Source organism: Dendrobates tinctorius, unplaced genomic scaffold, assembly GCF_039654945.1.
Source record: "Dendrobates tinctorius isolate UK_male_01 unplaced genomic scaffold, ASM3965494v1 ptg000120l, whole genome shotgun sequence".
Classification (NCBI taxonomy): domain Eukaryota; kingdom Metazoa; phylum Chordata; class Amphibia; order Anura; family Dendrobatidae; genus Dendrobates; species Dendrobates tinctorius.
The window spans coordinates 6125952-6150657 of NW_027361788.1; the positions used below are offsets into that span (position 1 = coordinate 6125952).

The 24706-nt window shown below is 45.5% G+C and overlaps 1 protein-coding gene across 1 annotated transcript in view; it reads right to left on the reverse strand.

The window, feature by feature from the left end:
* The window catches only part of PSMB7 (proteasome 20S subunit beta 7), a 77638-nt gene extending 53138 nt beyond the window's left edge, over positions 1 to 24500 (reverse strand). Inside the window, exons 1-5 of the mRNA XM_073590709.1 lie at positions 24346 to 24500; positions 16252 to 16345; positions 10896 to 10993; positions 8569 to 8709; positions 1639 to 1754 (exon numbers count right to left, since the gene is read on the reverse strand). Coding sequence (XP_073446810.1) covers positions 1639 to 1754; positions 8569 to 8709; positions 10896 to 10993; positions 16252 to 16345; positions 24346 to 24407 — 511 coding nt within the window. The 5' untranslated portion in view covers positions 24408 to 24500. The remainder of the gene's footprint in view (positions 1 to 1638; positions 1755 to 8568; positions 8710 to 10895; positions 10994 to 16251; positions 16346 to 24345) is intronic.
* Between the last annotated feature and the right edge of the window lie 206 nt (positions 24501 to 24706).

The window sequence follows — 24706 nt, forward strand, 5'->3', positions numbered from 1 at the left end:
GTGCAGTTTCTACAATGGGGGACATTTGGGGGGGGGGGGGGTTCTGCTGTTCTGGCACCTTTGGGGCTCCACAAATGTTGCCCGTAAACTATTCTAGCAAAATCTGTGCTCCATAAGCCAAATAGCGCTCCTTCCTTCTCAGCGTGACGTGTGGCCTAACAGTAATTTCTGACAACATATGGGGCAGCACTGCGTTCGGGAGAAACTGCGCAGTACATTGTTGGGTCTAGTTTCACCTATTAACCCTTGTGTACCTGTCAAATTTGCAACAAATACAAAAATTACATTTTTACCACTAAAATCTCAGATTTCAACGTTTCAATGTTAGAAAAATTCTGTTAGGCCCCTATGGGTTAAAAAACACTCACTACAGCCCTAGATAAATTCCTTGAGGGGTCTAATTTCCAAAATAGAGTCGCTTATCAGGGGTTTCTGCTGTTTTCACATGTTAGGGGCTCTTCAAAAGCAACCTGGCATTCACAATCTATAATTCTAGGTAAATAGTTCTTTCCTTTCCTAGCCCTGCTGTGTGCCCAAGCAGAAGTTTGTGACCACATATGGGGTATAGTCGCTTTCGGGACAAATTGCGCTCCTCTAAATCATGTCAGGGGTGCGTGGAATTACGCATGTCCCTGCCGATGCATGTTAAATGCTTCTGGGAAAAAAAAACTTTAAAAGGAATCAGCCAGTAGGATTTTGCTATGTAATTTGAGAGCAGGATGATGATGATGAGGTATAGACCCTGATTCCAGCAATGTATAACTGACTGGGCTGCTTGCTGCAATTTTGATAAAATATCATGAGGTAGTGAACTGCTAAAAGGGAAATCAACAAAAGAAAGCAACCAAAATGGAAGAAATGTAGCAAAAACTCATTTTTAAGTCAGATTTAGATTTACACTTATCCAAATTTTAATTAAGACGGAGAAAAAAAAAGGTGTGGTGGATACATCGTAGGTACTAGAATTACATGTATAGAAAAGAAGGAATCGCTGATTATCTATACAAACTCCAGACAACAGGAAAGTTACAGCACAACTAAACGTGTTCTGCTGTGCAACAGCATCACCTAGTGGAGAAACTGGGTATTGCACAGGCTGGAAAAGCAACAAACCTAGTGAGCTCTAGCAGATAAATCACCGATTGCTACTACTGTTTGTGGATCTGCAATTTACTTTTTTAGTAACTGAATACTGAATGTTTAATATAAAAACAGATCGTAATTGTAGAACAGACTATCTAAGGTGTAGGCCGGAGATGTAAAAGGATTTTCCAGTTTTTCAAGAATTTATTTTTTTTTACATCGGAAGCTTGCATTGATTATAAAAAAAAAAAAAAAAAAACCCACAAGACGGCTGCAAGCAATCACTTAGCAGGGATCCCGAGGTAGTCCTAAGAAAATGGATTGCTGAGCCCAGTGATTGGCTACAGTGGTCAAGTACCCAGTAATTGTGACATGTCAACAAGGATGGGGGGGAAGTGGCGGAGAGATGGGTTCAGTATGTAAAGCACAGCTTATGAATTTATTTGAAAAAAATAATTCTTGAAAAATCAAGTAAGGGATAAAGATAGATATATATACACACACACACACATACATACTACACAAAGATGTAAAGTCACCAAAGTTCTTACTTACCCATTGTAACATAGGGAAGCTTGTCAGTAGACCCATGAGGATATATGCTATATAGATGTGGGCCGCTGCAATCAACACCTCCTAGTACAAGGGCGGCCCCGATGTAACCCTGGTACCTGTCAGGTGATAGAACAAATAATATACAATGATTCCATTCAATGATCAGGATACAGAAGACTTTCACCATTGTTTCCTGCAATACTATCGACCTGGAATACTGCGGATATACTCTGTAGGAACAGAAATGTTGTGACATGCGTATCAATGACTTCAGTGTTTTCATGCAGCCCCCATTGCCCCACGGTGTACCACATCCAGCCTCCCACCCACCTTCAGTGTATAACATCCGGTCCCTGGTCACAACCCCATCAACCCCCCTCCCCTCCAGGACTGGTGTAATAAGTCCGATCATGACATCTCTTCCCTCCTAAATCTTCCCCAGTCAACTGTTAGTGATATTATTGAGAGATGCAGCAACTCATCCACTAAGTGGAGACCCTGTAACCGTACAGGTGGGGTCGCCGAGTGCTGAGGAACAGAGAGCAGAAAAGTCATCATCGCTCTGCTGACCCCATAACTGCAGAGTCCGGACCTCCTCTGGTATTAACATCAGCACAAATACTGCGCCCCCACCAGGAGCTTCATCGCCGAGTGTAAAGCTCCTACCATTGGCATCTGGAAGAGACGTGTTCTGTGCTGTGACAAATCGCACTTCATTTGTGTCTGATGGACAAAACTGGGTTTGGTGACTCCAGAAGGTCGTTATCATCTAACTGAATTGTGCCTGCTGTACAGATAGTGGAAGGGTAATACATCAGGGGTCAGCCTTAGCTACTTGGTTGCAGGGAAGGGAAACCTTACCGCTTCAGAAAGTGTAAGACATTGTGGACAATTGTAGCTTTCAGCTTTGTGGGACCGGTCTGGGGAAGCCCCTCATCTGTTCCCCATGACTGTGCCCAGTGCACAAGGTCCATACAGACATAGAAGGGGAGGACCTCGGCCCTAACTCCTTTGGGATGAAATAGGACAGAGACTGTGACCCTCGCTTCTCTCCAATATCAAGGTGTGACCTCTCAAATGCTCTTCAGGATGAATGACCAAAAATCCTGACAAAGGTCTCAAAAATCTTGGAGAAAGCCTTCCCAGAAAAACTGAGCTGGTCGAATTGAAAAAAAAGAACCAACTCCATATTAAAAGGATCCCATCATTAGATTCATGCAGCTCAAACCATGGGCAGTGTGAACGAGAGCCTGGCTGTGCGACTGCAGCCAAGATGGACGGGGTCTGAAATACTGTGGCGTTTTAGTGAAAACGGATTGATAAGGCTGCCGGGGGCCTTTAGCGAGAGAACGGACTAATCCGAAGCCCCAAAACGCTGCTGGAGCCCTCAGGGAGAGAAGTGACTAGTCCTGAGCGTCCCTCAGCCGGTTTCTCCCGGGTCTGATGCACTTGATTAACAGGTTTCTGAAGCGTGTGTGCATAAGACATGACCTGTCAATCAAATGGAGCAGGGCAAGGAGAAGCCGGCCGAGAACTGCTCAGGACTAATCAGTTCTTTCCTTATGGTCCCCGGTCAGCATCACTCCTTAATATATATGGAGATTGTGAGGGTCTCATCCACATACACACGTCCTTTGTTAAAAGTGTCCCCCAATGACAAGTAGGTAGGGTAACCGAGAAACCAGCTGTACTGTGAACACGTGTCCAATTTAATTGTGGCAGCATCATCACTCACTCGGTTTTTACGGCAGCCCCATAGAGAATGTATACATTTATGATACAAATTCCCGTTCTGCCTATTTGAGTAGTCCCAGCTGTAAGCCCCCCACTCATCACTAAATTCTATAACCTACTCTGTGGATAACTTCTTTTCACCAGAGACGCCTATGCCATGGTATAATAGGTGAGAAAAATTTAAAAAAAAGTTAATTTTTGGATGATATTCACCCTATAGTCACGAGACTCCAAAACCTTAATTTTTCTCCACCCGAAGCCTTTCCCTTTTATCCGACAGCTGAGATGTTAAACTGCGTATAAAGATGTACGCCAACGCTCCTCTTGACTAAATGAGACGGCAGCTTTATCTTTATAAAGCGGATTTCTCGTCTGTGTAAACGGCACAAAGCTCTCTTTTATTTGACACTTTTTGCCAAAACTTGCTAAAACTAAAAGTGGTCCAATGTAATTGATTTGTGAAAAAGTCTGATGCTTGACACTAAGCCAGAGGCAGAAACCCAGATCCCCTTTTCTTAAAACTTTAAAATGATGTACACTCGCCTATTTGCTTTCACGCGGTGATGTATGGCATCTGCCTAGAGCTGCTGAAAATTCCTTGCAGAATTAAACTGTTCCGCTGCTACGATTGGTATAAATATTTCATGGCGGCGCTGCCATGCAGAGCCTTCTCTCCTACTCGCTTTTCCTTGTCAGACAAATGAACACAATGAGGAGCGATTCAATCTCGGATGCAGGCAAACCCTTCAAATCCCTGTAAAAAGTGACGCTTTAGAACAATGGCTGACAGGACGGAGCCCGGAGAACTAGAAACGATATCATCTGTCACCGTGGTCTGCTCCGTGGGGTCTAAGCTGGCTGTCAGTTTACAGAGTCCTACTTGTACAAGCTTCCGGAAGGTGACCATCGTTACATAGCGCTCAGCCCGAGAGGAGTCGCAATAACAAGGTTAGTGCTGCAAGACGGCAATGGTCACGGGACAATTCTGGACCAACCATTCGGCATAAAACTGCAGACAGGCCGTACGTGAATCACACGACTTCCATGAAGCCAAGATCGACATTCATACAGGAGACCTTCATTCAAGGGATCAGTGGGGTCTTATTACCTGCACAACCCCAGTAATCCGGTGGATGGGTGATAAATGTTTCTGAGACAACCCCGACCAATACAGTATAAAAGCAATATTACTACTGACATGAGCAGCAGATATTTTAGTTGGCCATGACTGTCCCAAGGGTCCAAAAAAACAAAACTTTTTAATATTAATTCTGGGAAATGAATACAAGATCTCCCTCTTCTAGAAAGAAGACATAACTGAGGAGATCGCCTCTGCCATAGGAGTATTTTGCTAACATTTTTTACAGTTAATCAGCAATTCCCCACCATAGTAAAGATCGTAAGACTACAGGGGTGTTGATAAGATGGAGCTGATCACCTATCCACAGGATGGATCAGTGGAGTAGGTCCGACCACTGACAACCCACGAATGGCCAGAATGTACCACCACTTCTGCCCCCCCATTTGTATGGGACAGCAATGACATACTTGACCACCGCTTCATTTTTAATTAGACGAATACATCGCTTGACAGTCTTCGGCACACAGCACGGAACCTCCAACCAACCCTGTCCTGCTGATTGATGGAGGTCTTAGTGGACAGAGCCCCCATGGATTTCGAGGTTATACCTGTAAGACATTGACTAGTTTGGATAAACAGTCTACGGGTCGAAACAAAGAAGCCAATGGATGAAGGATAGCACCAAGTCATCAGTCAGTGATGCATCCTGGCCTAGTGGGATTATATGAAGGGCTGATGCCCAAAAGGTGACTTTTTTTTCCCCAGGTTTTCAGTGCTCACAACTCATTCTGAAGAGACAAAACCCCTAGTATGGCTAGATAGATGCAAAAACAACACATACAGGGGAGGGAAAACCTGTAGGGCAAAAAGGAGGATCACCCGCAGCAGGGAGGGGTTGGTAATACACATGCACAATATTCAATGGCTATGGTAGTCCCAACCAACAAAGTAAAAGTGTTTCCATATGCGCGAGATCAGGCAGGACAGAGGGGCTGCATTGCCTATTTAAAGTTCAGCAGAATGATGGATCGCAGCACCTCAAAGGGAGTGTGTCATCAGATTTGGGCTGCCCATGAAAAGCCAAGAAAACTTAGTTTTGGAAGCAGCCGAGAACCGCAAGGAGAACTCGCACTAGCCCTGTGTGGCCTCCTGGCCGGCTTCTACCCGCCTACTCCAGGTGATTGACCTGTGTACACACATGGGAGATTTTGGCAAGGAGCAGAGGTGACATCAGGCACAGAGCCTCTATCTCCGCTATCAATGATGATGCTTGGGTGTGCTGGATGGGGAAAAGAAAAGCAGAGACTAGGACTGCAAGTGTACACATACGCCCACCAGTGCACTTGCATGCCTAATTTGCATATCTATAGAAGACGAATTTCGGCACAAAGGAGCACAGGATGGCAACGAAATAGGTATCATCATTTGAAATGTTTCAAGTTGCCCTATGCTGCAGGACCTGTGGTTTACTAGGGAAAATCTTACTGACAGTTTCCCTTTAAATCAAACATATTAAAGAAGTTGCCCACTTCGAAAACTTATTATACCCCTCACTTGGACCCAATAAAATAATAAAGCTTATACTCGCCTCTGTGCCGGCGCCATTCCAAAGGTATCGGCACTCGTGGTTGTTGTGAGTTGTGACATGTAATGCCATCGCCCAATTAGTGCCATTGTGACTGTCCCCGCCTCCTGTCGAATTGAGCAGGAAGAGGAAGTTCAAGATCAGCTGTGGACTGGACTTCCTCTACATGTTCGATTTGTCCAAGGTGGAGACAGTGATGCCTGTGTCACAACAACCGGGACAGCAAGTGCCGGCGCCAGCACGGGAGGCGAGTATAGGCTTTATTATATTATGGAGGCCAAACATGTTGATCAAGAAGGGGTTGTACTAGTAGTTACCAACCCCTTTAAGGATTCAGGTTACACTAAAAGTTTAGATGAAAGATGAAAAGTCATTCTTTCATTGGGCAATAATTGTGAGAGACTAGACTTTCTACGCCAAAACTCAGATAATAGTGTCTGCTATGGGTCCAAACTGGACCTCTTATAACTCACCTTAACGTAAAGCAAAAAAAAAAGCCACAGCATATTCTAACCAATGCCTTGTTCTCTAGTATCAGTGCCTCACAAGGACAACATGGCACAGCATACGGAGCCCATAAGGAGGAGTGATGCTGACTATTGAAAAATAAAGCTCACCGAGCACTACATAGACAGCAAAACATTGGACAGAAACCGTGATCAACTACCTTAGTCTTCTCAAGGTTCCATATGTCTATTTATTACCTACCGTATTTTCCAGACTATAAGATGCACTTTTTTCCTCCAAACTTTTAGAGTAAAATGGGGGGTGCATATTAAAGTCAGGATTTACCTGCTGTGGATGGGAATGAGGGGGCCGTGCGCACCAGGATGGGAATGAGGGGGCCGTGCGCACCAGGATGGGAATGAGGGGGCCGTGCGCACCAGGATGGGAATGAGGGGGCCGTGCGCACCAGGATGGGAATGAGGGGGCAATGCATACCAGGCTGGGATGAGGGGGCCATGTATACCAGGAAGGAGATGAGGGGGCCATGTATACCAGGATGAGGATGAGGGGGCCATGTATACCAGGATGGAGATGAGGGGGCCATGTATACCAGGATGGAGATGAGGGGGCCATGTATACCAGGATGGGGAAGAAGGGGCCATGAATACCAGGATGGGGATGAGGGGGGCTATGAATAGCAGGATGGGGATGAGGGGGCCATGTATACTAGGATGGAGATGAGGGGGCCATGTATACCAGGATGGAGATGAGGGGGCCATGTATACCAGGATGGAGATGAGGGGGCCATGTATACCAGGATGCGGATGAGGGGACCATGAATAACAGGATGGGGATGAGGGGGCCATGTATACCAGGATGGGGATGAGGGGGCCATGTATACCAGGAAGGAGATGAGGGGGCCATGTATACCAGGATGAGGATGAGGGGGCCATGTATACCAGGATGGAGATGAGGGGGCCATGTATACCAGGATGGGGAAGAAGGGGCCATGAATACCAGGATGGGGATGAGGGGGACTATGAATAGCAGGATGGGGATGAGGGGGCCATGTATACTAGGATGGAGATGAGGGGGCCATGTATACCAGGATGGAGATGAGGGGGCCATGTATACCAGGATGGAGATGAGGGGGCCATGTATACCAGGATGCGGATGAGGGGACCATGAATAACAGGATGGGGATGAGGGGGCCATGTATACCAGGATGGGGATGAGGGGGCCATGTATAACAGGATAGGGATGAGGGGGCCATGTATACCAGGATGCGGATGAGGGGGGCCATGAATACCAGGATGGGGATGAGGGGGGCCATGAATGCCAGGATGGAGATGAGGGGGCCATGTATACCAGGATGCGGATGAGGGGGGCCATGAATACCAGGATGGGGATGAGGGGGGCCATGAATACCAGGATGGGGATGAGGGGGCCATGAATACCAGGATGGGGATGAGGGGGCCATGAATACCAGGATGGGGATGAGGAGGCCATGTATACCAGGATGGGGATGAGGAGGCCATGTATACCAGGATGGAGATGAGGGGGCCATGTATACCAGAATGGGGAAGAAGGGGCCATGAATACCAGGATGCGGATGAAGGGGGCCATGAATACCTGGAGTGGGGACATATACATACCAGGATGGGGATATTAGTAAACAATTGGGGGACATTACCCCTATAACAGTGTAAGCAGCAGATTCACCCCTCAGAACAGTGCGTCATGACATTTTTTGCTTCAATTTTTTCTCTTTTTTCTTCCTCCAAAACCTTGGTGTGTCTTATGGTCCGATGGGCTTTATAGTCCGAAAAATATGGTAACTACCTTATGGGATATTGTATCAGGACATAAAGAGTTCACAACCGCTCATCTCAGATAATACAGATGTACATATGATCTTACAAGGAAACTCATCATGGATCCACAGACCATACATGCACAAGTGTCACCTCTCAGCCACATCATTCTGACTACATTCAACCCACCTTGTAGGTCCAAAATAATTGCTCTGAGCCACACCAGGGCCACTCAGTTCCCTTCCCTAACTTTTTAACTGCCTAGTTACCTGAACAGCATCTGCTTTAGCATTCGGTTAGCGGTGGCTACTCTGGGTAAACGTCCCGTTGACAAGGAGTGCAGCTCCATGTTGGAAGAAATCATCTGGGTTGTCATTTCTGTATCGGCCGCTGTTCCAGCCCCGCAGCAGCTAAGAAACAGGTACACAAAAATGAATTGCCAGCATAAGGTAAAAGAAAAATGTGCTATTTCTATGTTTACATCTGACTTTAGTGTGTATTTACACTTTACATAATCTTAACTTTTTCTTTTTTTCAGGACCAAAAGATCAATTGAGTTTTGTTTGCTGTATTTGAGGGTCATGTGAGACAGAGGATGACATGCCAAGCTTGGCATTTTATCATTTTTTATGGTTTGATTATTTTTATGCAAAAAGCTGTATAAACTACGAAACTGCTCAGTCAACGAGTTCTGCTTCACCCCCCAGAGAGGCATGTCTTTACCTTCATCAGAATAGGACTGCTTGTTTAGGCCCGTCGCCCAAGGCTGGTATTAGAAATCCAGCAGCTTTTATTTCATCATTAATGACAATTATTACATGCTCGTTTTCCAAGAACGGCTTTGAAAACTAGCTACGAAAAGTAAAATAATCAGAAACCAATTTAATAAGATCTCTGATCGAGATCCACCCGCGGCTACTAACCAGATAAACGCCGTTGTCAATCACTGACAGAGGCATTTAACACGTGCAGACTGGAAGTGCGCCATTCATTGCCACGCCTATCACGTGATCATGGGGCGCCGATGGATTGTCACAACAGCAGCGGGTCTGCTGCTGACAACCCCCGTGCCCGTCATCTTGATCCTCCTGTGATCGCTGGCTCATGGCTAGTGATAATAGATCATTGTTTTTGCTATATACAGCCAGCACTGATACACTGCTATGTGTAGCACGGCGATCAGATGATCGCAGCTTCAAGTCTGCTAAGGGAACTATCAAATACAGAAAAAAATAAGTTTTAAAAAAATATTTAAAAAAAAAAAAAGTTTAAATCACCTGTTTTGCCCCATTAAAAATAAAAAAGAGGTGGTTAAAATATTGTGTTCACACCAAAATGGTATCAATAAAAACATCACCTCAGGGTGCAAAAAGTAAGCCCTCACACAGCGACATATCCCCAAAAAATGAGAACGTTATGCGTGACAAAAACACTTTGACAAATTTCTGAATTTGTTTTCACCACTTAAAACACCTATAACATGTTTGGTATCTGAGACCTAGGGAATCATATTGCAAGGTCAATTTTACCATACAGTGAACATGGTAAATAAAAAATACAACAAACCATTGTGGGATTGCACCGCACTTGGATTTTTTTTTCCAGGACACTATGTGGCAGTATGAATGGTCTCATTCAAAAGTACAACTCGTCCCACAGAAAAACAAGCCCTGATATGGCTATGTGGATGGAAAAAAGTCATAGCTCTTGAAAGAAGAAAAAAACAAAAAATGAAAAAAATCTCCTTGGGGTTAAGGAGCTGACAATAATATTTTGGATGGGAAGAAGGTTGGTGGTGGGAAATTAAAATATTTTTTTGCAAATTTAAATACATTGTATGGCAATGGCAACCATTTACTTCCTTTCTTAATCCCCCTTGAGAACTTGAACCGAGATCACTTCTACAATATACTGCAATGCTTCAGTACGGCAATACAGTCAGAATAACCATCTTCTATGAAGCTCAGCATTGGCCACAATTGTGTGCCACCACATTTAAACCATTTAAATGCCATTGCCATGGATCGACAGTGGCATCTACATGGTTAGACAGCAGCTAAACTGGAGCTAGCTCTGGTTGCTGGTGTTAAAGGCAGATGCCCGCTGTATAACACAACCGGTACCCACGTTGTACGTTTTATAAACGTGGTTGCACCTATGGCTAAAATAAGTGTCACGGGGAGTTAAAAGTGTTCCAACTGTATCACACGTCACCTGGTTCTGATGACGAGAAGCTCTTTCCTCTTCAATGCAGGATGGCAATAAGAAGCAGCTTGAATGAAGCAGTGGTCCATGAAGCCATCAGAGAGCCGAGCACTATACTCCGCTGTCTCCACAAGTCCCATAGACACTGGCTAAGATGTCAGTGCCCATGTCAGACTGATGCTCCATTCAAGCCTTGTCTCGTTGTGGTTTGTAGTAAGGAAGGACAGGATGCTGAGGACTACGTTCTCGCAATCATTCAGGGCCCTAGAGCTGGTCCCCAAGGATACAACACTTAACACCTTTCCCATATATAGGTAGTAAAAACCCATCAATGCCAAAGTCCAGTAACAAGGTGTCTAGAATTGGCCCTTTATACTATACAGATACTTACTAGACATTTGGAGCTATGTAATGGATCTTCGAACAGTTCTTGTCAGCTACAACCATGCCTTCTGTGGCTCTGGTATCAGCGCCAAGTACAATCCCATCCTATGGAGAGAAACAGAAGTCTTAAGAATAATCCATAACTTCACCATAAGGCTACTGAAACGTGGCTTATGATCCCACCACAGAAGATTTTCAAGTCGGGTGCAGATGCATGGAGTGAGGTCAGGAGATAAGATCGGACCTTACAGGGTAGGTGCCAGCTGTGTTATACAGCCAGCACCTAACAGCAGTGATCTGAGCTGGCACCATTTGCTGCTCTTTAACCACGTAATAAAACAAACATGCAAATAAAAGTCTGAATAACTTATTTTCCTTATTTTAAAAAAAATATAAATAAACATTTGTTATGGCTGTGTCCATAAAAGTCCTGATATATAAAAATAATCAACTTGTACGGTATTCAGAAGTATAAAGAGCAAAAAATTAAAAGAGATATCCAAATATTTCACCAAGATGTGCAGTCGCTATGTGATTGCGCGCTTGTGAATCTTCGGATCGCGCACAGAGCAAATTCTCCAGTGGCGTTCATTTGACTGCAAGTACGAGATAGGCCAAGTTCAGACTAGACATGCCTGGCCTCCCTTCACCCGTATTAAGCGAGGCTGCGCACGTCTAGTCAGAATGTGTTCGTAAGTATACGTGGTATCGTCGCCGGCACAAGAGAATGCTCGCTGTGTGGGAAGTTACGATTTATACAGTACCTTGCAAAATTATTCACCCCTTTGGCTATTTTGTTGCATTACAACCTGTGTTTACATATTATTAAAATCGTATTTGTGTGTGATGCATCAGCACTAAATACTCTAAGTTGGTGAAGTGAAGTGAGAAAAATATAGGGGAACAAGTAACTAAAATTGTAATGTGCATATGTATTCACTCCTTTTGCTATGAAGCCCCTTTAAATTCCTGGAGAAAGCAATTCACTTCATAAGTCCCATGTTTAGTGACAGGACCCCCCCTGTGTGCAATCTATGTGTCACATGTCTGTCAGTATATAGACTTTATCTTATTTGAAAGGCCACAGAGGTTGCAGCACCATCAACAAGAGGCATCACTAGCCAAACACCATGAAGACCAAGGAGGTGTCCAAACACCACCACGAAGACCAGGGAGATGTCCAAACAACACCACGAAGACCGGGGAGATGTCCAAACAACACCACGAAGACCGGGGAGATGTCCAAACAACACCACGAAGACCGGGCAGATCTCCAAACAACACCACGAAGACCGGGCAGATCTCCAAACAACACCACGAAGACCGGGCAGATCTCCAAACAACACCACGAAGACCGGGGAGATCTCCAAACAACACCACGAAGACCGGGCAGATCTCCAAACAACACCACGAAGACCGGGCAGATCTCCAAACAACACCACGAAGACCGAGGAGATCTCCAAACAACACCACGAAGACCGGGGAGATCTCCAAACAACACCACGAAGACCGGGGAGATCTCCAAACAACACCACAAAGACCTGGGAGATCTCCAAACAACACCACGAAGACCGGGGAGATCTCCAAACAACACCACGAAGACCGGGGAGATCTCCAAACAACACCACGAAGACCGGGGAGATCTCCAAACAAAACCACGAAGACCGGGGAGATCTCCAAACAACACCACGAAGACCGGGGAGATCTCCAAACAACACCACGAAGACCGGGGAGATCTCCAAACAACACCACGAAGACCGGGGAGATCTCCAAAAAACACCACGAAGACCGGGGAGATCTCCAAACAACACCACGAAGACCGGGCAGATCTCCAAACAACACCACGAAGACCGGGCAGATCTCCAAACAACACCACGAAGACCGGGCAGATCTCCAAACAACACCACGAAGACCGGGCAGATCTCCAAACAACACCACGAAGACCGGGCAGATCTCCAAACAACACCACGAAGACCGGGGAGATCTCCAAACAAAACCACGAAGACGGGGGAGATCTCCAAACAACACCACGAAGACCGGGGAGATCTCCAAAAAACACCACGAAGACCAGGGAGATCTCCAAAAAACACCACGAAGACCGGGGAGATCTCCAAACAACACCACAAAGACCGGGGAGATCTCCAAACAACACCACAAAGACCGGGGAGATCTCCAAACAACACCACAAAGACCAGGGAGATCTCCAAACAACACCACGAAGACCGGGGAGATCTCCAAACAACACCACGAAGACCAAGGAGATCTCCAAACAAGTCAGGGACAAAGTTGTTGAGAAGTTCAAGCCAGGGTTAGATTATAAAAAATATCCTAATCTCTAATGATCCCCCGGAGCACCATCAAATCCATAATCATCAAATGGAAAGAAAGAACATGGTACCAAAACAAACCTGACAAGAGAGGGCCGCTCACTAAAACTCTCAGCCCAGGCAAGGAAGGCATTAATCAGAGAATTATCACAAAGACCAAAGGTAACCCTGTAGGAGCTGCAGGGCTCCCAAGCAGAGACTTAAGTATCTTGTCCATACAACCACAATAAGCCGTTCATTCCATAGAGATGGCTTTTATGGAAGAGTGTGCAGAAATAACCCTTTACTTACACATAAAAATGTATGGAGGAAGGTGCTGTGGTCAGAGGAGACCAAAATGTAACTTTTTAGCCACTAAACGCTGTGCCTGATTCCAGACCAACACAGCTCATCACCCCAAGAACACCATCCGCACAGTGAAACATGGTGGTGGCAGCAGCATCAAGCTGTGGGGATTTATTTTTTTTTTTTTATTAACAGCAGGACAGGGAAAATGGTCTGAGTCGACGGGAAGATGATGGTGCGAAATGCAGGGAAATTCTTGAGCAAAACATGTTTCAGTCTGTCAGTGAGTTGAGACTGGGACGGAGGTTTACTTTTCACAAGACAATGACACAAAGCATACTGCTAAAGTAACACTCAAGTGGTTTAAGGGGAAACGTGTAAATGTTTTGGAATGGCCTAGTCACAGCCAAGACCTTAATCCAATTGAAAATCTGAGGTCAGACTTGAAGATTGCCATTCACCAGAGGAAACCATCTAACGTGAAGAAGCTGGAGCAGTTTTGCCTTGAGGAATGGGAAAAAAATCCCATTGGCCAGATGTGAAAAGCTCATAGAGACTTATCCAAAGCTACTCGCAGCTGTAGTGGCAGCAAGAGGAGGCTCTACAGACTATTGACTTTATGAGGGTGTATAGTTATGCACACTGAAGTTTTCAGTTATTTAGTCTTATTTCTTTGCTTCATAAAAAAAGAAAACCCAATGTTCACAGTTATAAGCATGTTCATTACATGAACTGATAGAAACCCTAAAAAAAAAAAGTGAAATTCCAGGTTGTGAGGAAGCAAAACATGAAAAATGAAAAGGGGTGAATATTTTCGCAACCCATTGTAAGTCTGCAATCACAGAAAGAAAAAAATGGACAACCCCTTTTACGCCGGAATTGCAGTCGTCATGGTTTTTTTTGTTACCACACCAATTTATAAAAATGTAACAAGAAGTGATCAAACTGTCGTATTTACCCCAAAAAAGTACCCCGCAACAAGGCGTTATATAGCTCCATTGCCGGAAAAATAAAGATACACGTCTCAGCAAATGTCAAATGTGTTACAAGGAACCTGTCTGCTGATTCACACTGCCAGAAGCAAGGGCATCCGGAATCAGACACTGGCTGCATTATTGCAGCTGTATACCGTATTTTTCGGACTACAAGACGCTATTTTCCCCAAAAAACTTGGGAGGAAAATAGTGGATGCGTCTTATAGTCCGAACGCACGCTTACCGGGGGATTGCGGCAGTGGTGTAGCAGCGGAACAAACAGCGGCAGAGGTGTGGTGATGCTGAGGCTCGGTGGTACGGAGTGCACCTGGGCAGGGTCCCTTCCTCAGGATGCCGGAGGCAGAAATGTGGTGACACCGCGGCCCGGTGTCCACAGCGAGCAGAGCCGAGTGCATCACCGTTTCCCTGCAGCCATCTTCCTGAAGCCGTTGGCCACGGAGGCGGCGCGCGTCCGCAGACTGAGATCTCTGCGGCCCTCAGCTCCAGGAAAATGGCCGCCAAAGTCCGTGTGTGCACAGACTGAGATCTTGGCCGCCATTTACCTGAAGCTGAGGGACGCTGAGATCTCAATCTGCGCACATGCGGCCTCAGGAAGATGGCTGCCAGGAAACCAGTGATGCACTCGGCTCTGCTCACTATGGGCAAAGGGCCGTGGTTCGCCACATTTCTGATGTCAGCATCCTGAGGAAGGGACCATGCTCTGCCTCATCGCCGACACTGGACCCACAGCATCGCACCCTGGGACTACAGCATTGCCCCACTTCTGCCGCCACCGGCTTCCTGAGGAATGGACCATGCCTACTGTGACCCCGCTCTACCACTGCTAGCCCTCAGGTAAGATACCTTAAATTCAGACAATAAAATGGACCCCCATCTTATAAAAATCTTTTTTATGCTATTTTCCAACCCAAAATTTGGGGTGCATCTTATGGTCCGGTGCATCTTATCATCCGAAAAATACGGTATGTTTTATTCTGAAATAATAACCCAGCATGCCAAAGAAAATATGCTATGAAAAGCAAGAAAGGGACGTAGCCGTCAAAAAAAGAAGTCTTTACACAGTCTTTCCAAGGGTTAACTGTAGCTGTAGATAAGCCCCTGACCTGACCCGCAAGATAAGAAAAATAACTTTCATTATACTCACCCGGGGGAGGGGGGGTCCGATGGCTGTTGCGGGTCTGGCGCCTCCCATCTTCTTGCAATGCAGCCCTCCGGCTTGATTCATCGCTCCCCAGCAGGCGTACTTATCTGCCCCGTTGAGGGCAGAGCAAAGTACTGCAGTGTGCAGGGCCTCTCTGACCTTTCCCGGCACCTGTGCACTGCAGGAATTTGATCTGCCCTCAACAGGGCAGATAAGTACGCCTGCGCAGGAGCACGATGCTGGAAAGTGATGAAGCAACAGGAGGGCGGCGGCGCAAGAAGATGGGAGGCGCTGGACCCGGACCTGCGACACTCATCGGACCAGACCCCCCTCCCCCGGGTAAGTATAATAAAACTCATTTTTCTTATCTTTCAGGTCAGACCGGGGGTTTAACTACAGAATTATAGAATGTTGCAGAAAAGCCCTGAAAGGCAGTGGCTGCATCTTAGAGGCCAAAACAGCTGGCAGGTTCACTTTAAGACTGAACGTGCCAGCGCCAACCTGCAGGAATATGTGCTGAATCATTTTTCCTTAATTGAAGGTGGTTGGAAGTGTTGTCAAGGGAGCCTTTCTCCAACACCATAACACATGAGAGCAGCACATTTGCCATCTTACCTTGAACACCACTCCTGCAATTGTGGTCCCGGTTTTGCGAGCTGCAGGAAGCTTGTGTCCTTTCTGTGTAATTTCCTTTTCCAGGAGAGCATTCCTAAGGATTAATGACAAAAAAAAAAAGTAAAAACCATTTTCACTGCTTCACACGTATATTGGGCTACAATCACCTCTTCATAATGGACAGAAATATACAGAGCTCACGAATATGTATGGAGCACGACCTGGCAGCAGGTTTACGGTACTCGACCTCTACTGATAATCTACTGCTGAGAAAACAATGATTTTATTAAAACAGCAAGCAGCCCAGTAAGTGACATCACTGGAATCAGGGTCTCTGTCTCTACATTATGCTGCTCTCAGATTTGATGGCTCACAATCTGGTGACAGATTTCCTTTAACCCCTTCACCCCCAAGGGTGGTTTGCACGTTCATGACCGGGCCAATTTTTACAATTCTGACCACTGTACCTTTATGAGGTCATAACTCTGGAACGCTTCCATGGATCCCGGTGATTCTGACATTGTTTTCTCGTGACATATTGTACTTCATGTTAGTGGTAAAATTTCATTCAAATAACTTGCGTTTATTTGTGAGAAAAACGGAAATTTGGCGAAAATTTTGAAAATTTCGCAATTTTCCAACTTTGAATTTTTATGCCCTTAAATCACAGAGATACGGCACACAAAAAACTTGATAAGTAACATTTCCCACATGTTTACTTTACATCAGCACAATTTTGGAACCAAAATTTTTTTTTTGTTAGGAAGTTATAAGGGTTAAAAGTTGACCAGCGATTTCTCATTTTTACAACACCATTTTATTTTTAGGACCACATCACATTTGAAGCCACTTTGAGGGGTCTATATGATAGAAAATACCCAAACGTGACACAATTCTAGAAACTGCACCCCTTAAGGTGCTCAAAACCACATTCAAGAAGTTTATTAACCCTTTAGGTGCGTCACAGGAATTTTTTTAAATATTTAAAAAAAAATGAACATCTAACTTTTTTTCATAAAAAAAAAATACTTCAGGTTCAATTTTTTTTATTTTACCAAGGGTAACAGGAGAAATTGAACTGCAAAAGTTATTGTGCAATTTGTCCTGAGTACGCAGATACCTGATATGTGGGGGGGAACGACTGTTTCGGCGCATGGCAGAGCTCAGAATGGAAGGAGCGCCGTTTGACTTTTTCAATGCAAAATTGGCTGGAATTCAGATTGGACACCATGTCACGTTTGGAGAGTCCCTGATGTACCTAAACAGTGGAAACCCCCTACAAGTGACCCCATTTTGGAAACTAGACCCCCCAAGGAACTTATCTAGATGTGTGGTGAGAACTTTGAACCCACAAGGGCTTTACAGAAGTTTATAACGTACAGCGGTACAATTAAAAAATCATATTTTTTCCACAAAAATGATCTTTTCACCCCAATTTTTATTTTCCCAAGGGTAACAGGACCCTAAAAGTTATTGTGCAATTTGTCCTGAGTACGCTGATACCCCACATGTGGGGGTAAACCACTATTTGGGCGCATGGCAGAGCTCGGAAGGGAAGCAGCGCCATTTGACGTTTTTGGCTGGAATTGAGATGGGACACCATGTCGCGTTTGGAAAACTCCTGATGTACCAAAACAGTAGAAACCCCCCACAAATGACACCATTTTGGAAACTAGACCCCCTAAGGAACTTATCTAGATGTGTGGTGAGAACTTTGAACCCCCATGGGCTTCACAGAAGTTTATAACATAAAGCCATACAATTAAAAAATCATATTTTTTCCACAAAAATGATCTTTTCACCCTCAATTCTTATTTTTCCAAGGGTAACAGGACCGTAAAAGTTATTGTGCAATTTGTCCTGAGTACGCTGATACCCCACATGTGGGGGTAAACCACTATTTGGGCGCATGGCAGAGCTCGGAAGGGAAGCAGCGCCATTTGACGTTTTTGGCTGGAATTGAGATCGGACACCATGTCGCGTTTGGAAAACTCCTGATGTACCAAAACAGTGGAACCCCCCCCACAAATGACACCATTTTGGAAACTAGACCCCCTAAGGAACTTATCTAGATGTGTGGTGAGCACTTTGACCCCCCCAGTGCTTCACAGAAGTTTACAACGCCCGGGCGTGAAAATAAAAAATTCGTATTTTTTCCACAAACATGATCTTTTAGTCACCATTTTTTTATTTTCCCAAGGGTACCAAGAGAAATTGGACCCCAAAAGTTGTTGTCCAATTTGTCCTGAGTATGCTGATACCCCATATGTGGGAGAAAACTACTGTATGGGCACACGTCGGGGCTCGGAAGGGAAGTAGTGACGTTTTGGAATGCAGACTTTGATGGAATGGTCTGCGGGTGTCATGTTGCCTTTGGAGAGCCTCTAATGTACCTAAACAGTGGAAACCCCCCACAAATGACACCATTTTGTAAACTAGACCCCCCAAGGAACTTATCTAGATGTGTGGTGAGCACTTTGAACCCCCAGGGGCTTCACAGAAGTTTATAATGCCAGGGCATGAAAATAAAAAAATCGTATTTTTTCCACAAACATGATCAATTAGTCCCCAATTTTTTTATTTTCCCAAGGGTAACAGGAGAAATTGAACCCCAAAAGTTGTTGTCCAATTTGTCCTGAGTACGCTGACACCCCATATGTGGGATAAAACTACTGTATGGACACACGTCAGGGCTCGGAAGGGAAATAGTGACGTTTTGGAATGCAGACTTTGATGGAATGGTCTGCGGGTGTCATGTTGCCTTTGGAGAGCCCCTAATGTACCTAAACAGTGGAAACCCCCACAAGTGACCCCATTTTGGAAACGAGACCCCCTAAGGAACTTATCTAGATGTGTGGTGAGCGCTTTGAACCCCCAAGGGCTTCACAGAAGTTTATAATGCCCGGGCATGAAAATAAAAAAATCGTATTTTTTCCAGAAACATGATCAATTAGTCCCCAATTTTTTCATTTTCCCAAGGGTAACAGGAGAAATTGGACCCCCAAAAGTTGTTGTCCAATTTGTCCTGAGTACACTGACACCCCATATGTGGGAGAAAACTACTGTATGGACACACGTCGGGGCTCGGAAGGGAAGCAGTGACGTTTTGGAATGCAGACTTTGATAGAATGGTCTGCGGGTGTCATGTGCGTTTGGAGAGCCCCTGATGTACCTAAACTATTGAAACTCCCCACAAGTGACCCCATTTTGGACACTAGACCCCCCACGGAACTTATCTAGATGTGTGGTGAGCACTTTGAACCCCCAAGTGTTTATAACACTCGGACGTGAAAATAAAAAAATCATTTTTTTCCACAAAAATGATATTTTTGCCCCCAATTTTTTATTTTCCTAAGGGTAACAGGAGAAATTGGACCCCAAAAATTGTTTTGCAATTTGTCCTGAGTAGGCTGATACCCTACATGTGGGGGTAAAACACTGTTTGGGCGCATAGCAGAGCTTGGAAGGGAAGGAGCACCATTTGACTTTTTCAACTCAGAATTGGCTGGAATTGAGATCAGACGCCATGTTGCATTTGGAGAGCACCTGATGTGCCCAAACAGTGGAAACCCCCAATTCTAACTCCAACCCGAACCCCAACACGCCCCTAACCCTAGCCCTAACCCTAGCCCTAACCCTAGCCCTAACCCTACCCCAACACACCCCTAGCCCTAACCCTAATGGAAAAATGGAAATAAATACATTTTTTTTATTTTATTATTTTTCCCTAACTAAGGGGGTGATAACGGGGGGTTTGATTTACTATTTATGGCGGTTTTTATGTTTGGCGGCTGTCGCACGCTAAAAGACGCTTTTTATTGTAAAAATAGTTTTTGCATCACCACATATTGAGAGCTATAATTTTTCCGTATTTTGACCCACCGAGTCATGTGAGGTCTTATTTTTTGCGGGACGAGTTGACGTTTTTATTGGTACCATTTTCGGGCACGTGAAATTTTTTGATCGCTTTTTATTCCGATTTTTGGGACGCAGAATGAACAAAAACCAGCGTTTAATGAATTTCTTTTGGGGGGGGGGTGCGTTTACACCGTTCCGCGTGCGGTAAAATTGATAAAGCGGTTTTATTCTTCGGGTCAGTACGGTTACAGCGATACCTCATTTAGGTAGTTTTTTTATGTTTTTGTCGGTTTTATGCAATGAAAACTATTTTATATAAAAAATAATTATTTTTGCATCGCTTTATTCAGCGAGCTATAACTTTTTTATTTTTTCGCTGATGATGCTGTGTGGCGGCTCGTTTTTTGCGGGACAAGATGACGTTTTCAGCGGTACCATGGATATTTATATGCGTCTTTTTGATCGCGCGTTATTACACTTTTTGTTTGGCGGTATGATAATAAATCATTATTTTTTGCTTCGTTTTTTATTTTTTAAGGGGTTCGCTAAAGGGGTTAACTAATGGGACAGTTTTATAGGGCGGGTCGTTACGGACGCGGCGATACCTAATATGTGTACTTTTATTGTTTTTTTTTTTTATTTCCAAAAAATGGATTTATTGGGGGAAAAATTTTTTTTTTCTAATATATTTGGCGATTTTTTGTAAAATTATTTTTACACTTTTTTTATTTTTTTTTTTACTTTATTAAATAGTCCCAGGTGGGACATCACTGTCCTGTGACAGATCGCTGATCTGTCACATCACAGATCACTGTGACAGATCAGCGATCTGACACAGGCACTGCAGAAGGCTTCCTCATGCCTGCGCTTTGCAGGCACTGAGGAAGCCAGCTTCCTGCAGGCCCCCGAAGGCCCCCGTCGCCATCTTGGATTCGGGGGCCTGGAGGAAAGGAGTCCCCCGCAGCAGCGCTGCACATTGCGCTGCCGTGGGGGGCTCAGGGAAGCACGGAGGGAGCCCCCTCCCTGCCGATGCTTCCCTTTAACCCCCGGTACACCGCGATCGTGTTTGATCGCGGTGTGCAAGGGGTTAACGTGTCGGGGGCGGTCCGTGACCGCCCCTGACACATTGTGCCGGGTGTCAGCTGTGATAATCAGCTGACACCCGGCCGCGATCAGCGGCGCTCACCATGTGGGCGCCGCTGATCGCGCCGACGTACTATCCCGTCCATGGGCATAGGGGCCCAGGTCCCATGGACGGGATAGTACGTCGGATGGCAAAAAGGGGTTAAACATATGAGCAGAATCACATACATACAAGGTGCATCTCACAAAATTAGATTATCAAAAAGTTAATTTTTTTTAAGTTCTTCAATACAAAAATTGAAACTCATATTATATAGAGTCGCTACAAACAGAGTGATCCATTTCACGTGTTTATTTCTGTTACTGTTGATGATTATGGCTTACAGCCAAAGAAAACCCAAAAGTCATTATCTCAGTAAATTAGAATACTTTATAACACCAGCTTGAAAAATGATTGTAAAATCTGAAATGTTGGCCTACTGAAATGTATATTCAGTAAATGCACTCAATACTTGGTCGGGGCTCCTTTTGCCGCAAATACTGCATCAATGCGGCGTACATGGAGGCGATCAGCCTTTGGCACTGCTGAGGTGTTATGGAAGCCCAGGTTGCTTTGATAGCAGCCTTCAGCTCCTCTGCATTGTTGGGTCTGGTGTCTCATCTTCCTCTTGACAATACCCCATAGATTCTCTATGGGGTTAAGGTCAGGCGAGTTTGCTGGCCAATTAAGCACAGTGATACTGTTGTTTTTGAACCAAGTATTGGTTCTTTTGGCAGTGTGCAGAGGTGCCAAGTCCTGCTGGAGAATGAAATTTCCATCTCCAAAAAGCTTGTCGGAAGAGGGAAGCATGAAGTGCTCTAAAATTTCCTGGTAGATGCTGCACTGACTTTGGTCTTGATAAAACACAGTGGACCTACACCAGCAGATGACATGGCTCCCCAAACCATCACTGATTGTGGAAACTTCACACTAGACCTCAGCAGCTTGGATTGTGGCCTCTCCACTCTTCTTCGACTCTGGGACCATGATTGCAAGGTCTGGTGTGCAGTATCCACAATCAGTGGTGATTTGGGGAGCCATGTCATCTGCTGGTGGAGGTCCACTGTGTTTTATCAAGACCAAAGTCAGCGCAGCCGTCTACCAGGAAATTTTAGAGCACTTCATGCTTCCCTCTGCTGACAAGCATCTTGGAGATGGAAATGTCATTCTCCAGCAGGACTTGGCACCTGTCCACACTGCCAAAAGTACCAATACCTGGTTTACAACCAACAGTATCACTGTCCTTGATTGGCCAGCAAACTCGCCTGACCTTAACCCCATAGAGAATCTATGGGGTATTGTCAAGGGGAAGATGAGAGACACCAGACCCAACAATGCAGACGAGCTGAAGGTTGCTATCAAAGCAACCTGGGCTTCCATAACTCCTCAGCAGTGCCGCAGGCTGATCGCCTCCATGCCACACCGCATAGATGCAGTAATTGATGCCAAAGGAGCCCCGACCAAGTACTGAGTACATTTACTGAACATACATTTCAGTAGGCCAACATTTCGGATTTTAAAATCATTTTTCAAGCTGGTGTCATAAAGTATTCTAATATACTGAGATAATGACTTTGGGTTTTCTTTGGCTGTAAGCCATAATCATCAACATTAACAGAAATAAACATGTGAAATAGATCACTCTGTGTGTAATGACTCTATATAATATATGAGTTTCACTTTTTGTATTGAAGAACTGAAATAAATTAACTTTTTGATGATATTCTAATTTTGTGAGAGGCACCTGTACAAGGAATATACACAATGTTCAATAATCCAGTAACATTCCTAGTGACCCCCATGGGAGAAACCATAAACACAGAGGCCAACATCCAGCCAGAAGGGATAAGCTATTCACCAGAGGACACTATGGCGGCCTCCACTGGGGAAAAGCAGGCTTAGATATCACCCATCTACATGAACAGTTACCACGTGGCAATGTGGAACATCTCAGAGCTGTGCAGAGGGTTACAGGCAGCGGTCGGTCTATTCAATACATGTGGGAATTGATGAGCCCAGGTCATAGGTCTTTAGTTCTATACGGTCAGATGGTAATTAATGTTAATGGGCATAAAGTTACCCTGTACTGCAAGTGATTAATCATAGGTTATAGCTGCCTGAATCTGTCATACATCTGGGCTTTCAAGTGCCCCTTACCTCTCCCCCCAATCCCATGTACCAGAATGGATGGCCCAGTGTCTCTCAGTGCCCAGCTACAAGCATGGTATGGATGGCACAGTGTGTCCAAACAGGAAGGCCCAGAAGCTCCCCAGGTGCCAGCATGCACAATCCAACGTTCCCCCGGAGACCTGTGTGGACAGCCCAGTGTTGACACCCCCTCCCCCCAAATACCAGTAAGGACAGCCCAGTGCCTCCCCCTCACCCCTAGATACCAGTAAGGACAGCCTAGTTCACCAGTCCAAATCATTTATCAGTATGGATGGGCCCAGTGCCAGCACCCCAGATACCAGTATGGACAGGGACCGGCGCCACCCAGGATACTAATAAGGGCGGGGCTTGGCGACCCCACCAGGATGCCAGTACGGACGAGGCTCGGCAATCCCCCATGATACCAGTATGGACGGGGCCCGGTGCCCCTCAGGATCCCAGTATGGATCGGCACCATAGTGCGCCCCCCCGATACAAGTACGGACGGGCCCAGTGTCCCCCAGATACCAGTATGAATGGACCCTGTACCACCCGGACAGAAGGATGGGCACTGTATCCCCCGGATATGAGTATGAATGGACCCTGTGCCCCCCGGATAACAGTATGGATGGGTTTAGTGTCCCCAGAATGGATGGTCTCAGTATCTCCAGGATACCAGTATGGATTGGCCCTGTGACCCCTGCATAGCATTATGGATGAGCCCTGTGGCCCCTGCATAGCATTATGGATGGGCCCTGTGGCTCCTGGATAGCAGTATGGATGGGCCCTGTGGCTCCTGGATAGCAGTATGGATGGGCCCTGCGCCCCCTAGTGATAGACAATGCTGAGGTCACGCAGTGTAGCCGTCCCTTAGAGCGCTCTTCCGATCTCTCCCCTGGGACGGTGCCCGGATGCCTGCACATGACCGGAGGCTTCATACAGACGGACGAAGGTTCCATTCTCACCTCCTGCAGTTCCCGAACTCGAACCCGCTGACCGGAGCGGAGCGCACAGTCACGGCTGCCATCTTTCCTGAGAATAATACGACTTCCGGTGCCGGGAGAACACTTCTTGTAACTTCCTGTGTTCTTCTGGGGTTTCAATAAAGTTCGTACAAAATGCAGAGTCACAGACACCGCTCTGCAGATGGTATAGAACTTCATCTCCCAAAATGCATTGGAGAGCGCTGCTTTGTTGTCAGATTCACTAGGAATCATGGGAGCTGTAGTCCAGCAGTCCTCCTGCAGGTTATCATTAGTGTAACGTGTTCTGGCCGGTGTCGGGGGCAGTGGTGGTCACTCGTTTAGTCAATAGAATGCTTTTTGG